The sequence below is a fragment of the Nanorana parkeri genome, unplaced genomic scaffold (assembly GCF_000935625.1).
Source record: "Nanorana parkeri isolate BGI_ZX_2015 unplaced genomic scaffold, ASM93562v1 scaffold1325, whole genome shotgun sequence".
Classification (NCBI taxonomy): domain Eukaryota; kingdom Metazoa; phylum Chordata; class Amphibia; order Anura; family Dicroglossidae; genus Nanorana; species Nanorana parkeri.
In genome coordinates this window covers 172,402-177,182 of record NW_017307593.1, presented here as the reverse complement: position 1 = coordinate 177,182, position 4,781 = coordinate 172,402, and the positions used below count along the sequence as shown (strand labels likewise).

The 4,781-nt window shown below is 47.8% G+C and overlaps 1 protein-coding gene across 1 annotated transcript in view; it reads right to left on the bottom strand.

The window, feature by feature from the left end:
• The window catches only part of PTDSS2 (phosphatidylserine synthase 2), an 80,405-nt gene extending 78,099 nt beyond the window's left edge, over nt 1-2,306 (bottom strand). The window contains exon 1 of the mRNA XM_018569362.1: nt 1,888-2,306. Within this exon, the coding sequence (XP_018424864.1) occupies nt 1,888-2,063 (176 nt within the window). The 5' untranslated portion in view covers nt 2,064-2,306. The remainder of the gene's footprint in view (nt 1-1,887) is intronic.
• Nucleotides 2,307-4,781: the final 2,475 nt, after the last annotated feature.

Below are 4,781 nucleotides of genomic sequence, written 5' to 3'. Positions count from 1 at the left end.
AAAAAAAGGGGAAAAAACCCCCCCAAAATGTTTAACTCCCCCACCCCCACGTTTACGCGCCTATAAACGTAAATACGCGTCCGGTGCCCCAGCGCGCAAAAATTACAATTGCGCTACACATGTTACATATCGCCGCGAACGTCGCAGTGAGAGCAATCATTTTAGGGCCATCAATCACTGAAAACACTAAACTGATGAGCGGTAACAGCTTTTAAAGCGTCGCCTAGGGCCAATTTTGGGTATTATCGTTTTTTGAGGTTTCGCGCGCGCACGCAATTTTAAGGCTTGACATGTTTAGTGTCTTTTTACCCGACGTGACCCCATCTTTTATATTTTACCAAAAAATTGGGTAATAATAAATGTTTTATCATTTAATATAGGGGAAACTGTTTTTTTATAAAAATTTCGGTAATTTTTCCTTAATATAGTAAAAAAATAAAACCCCCAGTGGTGAATAAATACCACCAAAAGAAAGCTCTATCTGTCCCCAAAAAAGGGTATAAAATTCATTTCAGTACAGCGCTGCATGACGGAATAAATGTCAGTCAAAGTACCGCAGCGCTGAATACTGAAAAATGGCCTGGATGGGAAGGGGGTTTAACACCGTGGATGTCAACTGGTTAAGAAGATAAGCATATAAACATGTAGACCGGTACAGGCCAGGAGGATACGTTCATCTGCTCATCAGATGCCCCCAAATGGACAAGCAAAACCATCAGGCTTCATACACACTTGACAGTCAGCAGTTTTAGGTGATTGTGTAGCTTTTTTTAAGCATTTTTCATGTTTGAAAGTTTTTATTTTAGCCAATGGAAAACTAGTTATTAGGAGGAGCCAAAACTGTGCACTCCTGACCCAAAATAAAAACCTCACATACTTCTCTGAGCACAACACCACCCAAGTGTGAACAGAAACCACTGACACTCATGGGAATCTTCATGTTGGGTGTTGTTGAGTTTCAATAAACTTACATCAAAATGCTCAGGTGTGAGTGGGGGCTACTGGCTAAGGATGCATGTCTATGTTCTCATCAGATACCCCCTTATAAACAATGGGTTTGCAATGGGTGTATGTTTATGCACTCATCAGATACTCCCATTTAAACCTGCATACCCCTATATGCCAAGTGTGCATGTCTATGTCCTCATCAGATATCCCCATATAAACATACATACCCCTATATGCCAAGTGTGAATGTCTATGTCCTCATCAGATATCCCCACATAAACATACATACCCCTATATGCCAAGTGTGCATGTCTATGTCCTTATCAGATATCCCCATATAAACAAGCATAACCATATATGCCAAGTGTGCATGTCTATGTGCTTATCTGATACCCCCCAAATAAACATGCATACCCCTTATATGCCAAGGGTGTATGTTTATGCGCTCCTCAGATACCCGCATAAAAAAAATGCATACCCCTATATGTCAAGTGTGCATGTCTATGTCCTCATCAGACACCCCCCAGGGCTGGACATCTCTTTGAGAACCAGCAGCAACTGGTCTTTTTCAGTAAATATTGATGGGTTGGACATGCAGCGGGCTCCATCCCAGGACCCTCTGAGGTCTGTGCACAGGATTTAAAGGACAACACGTTGGGGGAAGGAGGAGGAGTGGGGGTGCTAACACTGGAACAATGGATAAGAGGACTGGACCAGTTAGAATTAGCAGTCACTCCTTACAGAGCGATTAATATGCCAAGTCACAGGAAGTTCTGATCCAGCTTTTCCTTCTATAAATCACTCTGATCACACACAGGACTCCATGCTGGAACTTGTAGTACTACAGCAGCTCTACCATAAGTGTAGGGGGGAGGGGGTGCACTGTGCAAAGCTTAGGGTGAGCCAATGAGAGGAGGGGGCACATAAGGTAGAGCTCACCAGAAGAAAGTGTTGGTCCCATCATCATAGACTTCAGACTCGGTGCTCCTCCTGGAGCTCTCCCCTCTGTGCAGGCTCTTACTGGCGAACAGTCTGCCTCGAGCCTCCGCTTCCTCCCAGCACTGCCCGTCCAGAGAGGACTTCCTGGCCACCTTCCTGCCGTCATGGCGCAGCATGGTTCAGCGACCCCCAGCCGGTGTCATGTACACCTCCAGCCTGCTCCGAACTCTGCCACAACTGACCTGGGAGGAGAGGGGGAGGAGCGCGGGGCGCACGCTTTCCCCCTGACCACGTGGGTCGAGCCGGGCACGTGACACCGTGACGTCGGGCGCTCTGACAGCCCGGTGGCTGGACGAGGCGGCTCAGCCGTTGCCATGGGGAGGAGATAGGGGATCACGCCAGGCGCGGTCTGGGGTTGTCACGCATGCGCTGTCCGCGGTGCTGAATCCAGGGTGCTACGTGTGTGCAGTTCTGAGGGAGCTCATTGTGGTGCGGAAGGAGGCCGCTTCTATCACATGTGGAGATATGTGTCCTGTTCACAGGCAGCATGCGTTGAATGCTGCTATGGAAACCAGAGGAGTGATCTGTAACCTGTAATCACAAGTTGGGGCCACCCATAGATCAGTTTTAGGGGGGGCATCTAAAAAAAACATACATTGTTCAGGTGCTCCCATTTGAAAGTGTATGAGGACAAAATTGTGCGATTCTGTTCCTGTAATACCGGCCGTGTTTTGAAAATTTGCAAAAAAAGCCTCTGGAAATTGCCCTGTTACGCTCCCATTATGGGATGTATTTATAAAACATGACACGTCTATTCACCCAAGCTCCATCTAGTGACCATAATGCACTGTGAATCTAAAATGTAAACCTTCGTAGAGATGTTCGCTCTGCGAACATTTTATAAAACGACCCCATAGTCTGAATGACGGCTGGAGCGCAATTCCAGCCATAGAGTGCCAGCAACATGGCAGCTGCTATCGCTAGAATACACACAGAGGCTGCTTTGGGATCAAGGTTCTACTGCAGGGATAGGCAAACTCTGGCCCTCCAGCTGTGATTAAACTACAATTCCCATGCTGCATCTGTCTCTGGGAGTCATGTCTGTGGCTGTGAGATTCCTGCAATGCCTCATGGGATTTGTAGTTCCATAGCAGCTGAAGAACTAGAGTTGCCCACCCCTGTTCTTGTAGTATCTTGATTGTACAAGTTCCAAGGTAGGAGAGTTGAGGACGGACACCTTGATGATCCCTGCCGGCGAACGCCGTTATGTGTTCGCTCACCTCCCGATCTACTGAGCCGACCTGTGACAGTCTCATTGTCACAGGTCGGCTAGAACTATGAGGTCAGTGAAAAGCACTCACCTCATAGTTCTCCTTTAACTCCTGAGTTTAGTGTCACTTTAAATGTGCAGGAACAAAGGTAAAAGCAGGAGAACTGCACAAACCCTTCTTATCTGTTCCATCCCAGCACTCATAAAACTGAACACTTTAGACTTTTCCGCATAGGGTGACCTCTGTCTTCCAGGATGCCACCAGGTTACTGAGTGCACATGCTAAATTCCAAGACTGATAATAGTGTAGAAACTCCTTGCCCCTGACATGGAGGCCACACGATACCCAAAAACAGGCAAAAATATCTCAGACTTCCTAGTAACAGTCAACACGAGTTGTGGACATTTAAACCGGCAATGTGCCTCATCTGTAAGTTCTTGCCACAGAAATCTCAGAATGCCCCATGTGAATGCAGTTTATGGTCAGGACTACAGCCTACCTGCAACTCTACTTTATGTCAGTGGTGTGACCCAAGAGTCAGGGCCGGTGCACACGTAGGCGACACCTTCGGCCCCGTTCACACCTGAACGTTTTGTAGTGCGTTCTACGCCCGATGAACGCTCTACAAAGCGCTCAAACATCTAAATCCCATTGAATTCAATGGGTCTGGTTCACACCTTGGCGTATTTCAGCCCGTCCCTAACGCGCTACAAAACGGCCCACGCCTGAAAAGGTACATGTACTACTTTGGGCCGTTTTTGTTGCGCGTTTCCATTGGGATACAGCCAAGTAGCCCTCGGAAACGCGCGTTTGTCGCGCAATTTTTTTTACCGTGAATCGCGACAGACGCACATATGCAATACGCCTAGGTGTGAACCAGGCCTTACTGCGCGGCAATTGTGCACGATTCCACTCAGATTGCCACGCGGTCAGGAGTCGCCAAGGTGTGCACCGATCGCGCTGTGGGTGCCATTATTTCCTAATGGCACCCCAGTCACGCCGGGGCGGATCGCGACAGCCGCTTGTTGTGTATCGCAAGAAAAAAGTACATGTACCTTTTTTCTGCGATTGTCGCGCAGGTGTCATCCCATTGAAATCAATGGGGTTGTGCGGCAATCGCGGCCTGCATTGTGCAGGACCGCGCGATCCCGGATCACATAGGTCTGCACTGGGCCTCATTCTTTCTGAAATCTGTAATAACATCAACAATAATCACTTAGGCCTTGTTCACACCAAGCACGTTCCAGGAGCAGAGCAGTTACAGACCGGATCAAAACTGCGTCCAATGTATTCCAATGGTATTTTGGGCTCTAGTTCACACCGCAGCGTTCAGTTCCAGAGCATGTAAAAAAAACTGCAGCGAGCCCTATTTTACCTGCTCTGGAACGCATGCAAACGCATCAAAAATGCATGCAAACGCCCTGGAACGCACTAAAAGCCCATTCTGCAACTTGCCAGCAATGTGTGCAACAAGTTAACAAGAATTACAATTTAACCCTGACACAAGTTTGTGGAAAGGTATCCTTGCTATCTGGGCAGCTGCGTGATTGACAGCTTGCTCTGCCTATCTAGAGGCTGAGGTCCTGGGAATGATCACATCCTATACCGTGTATAGGACATGTG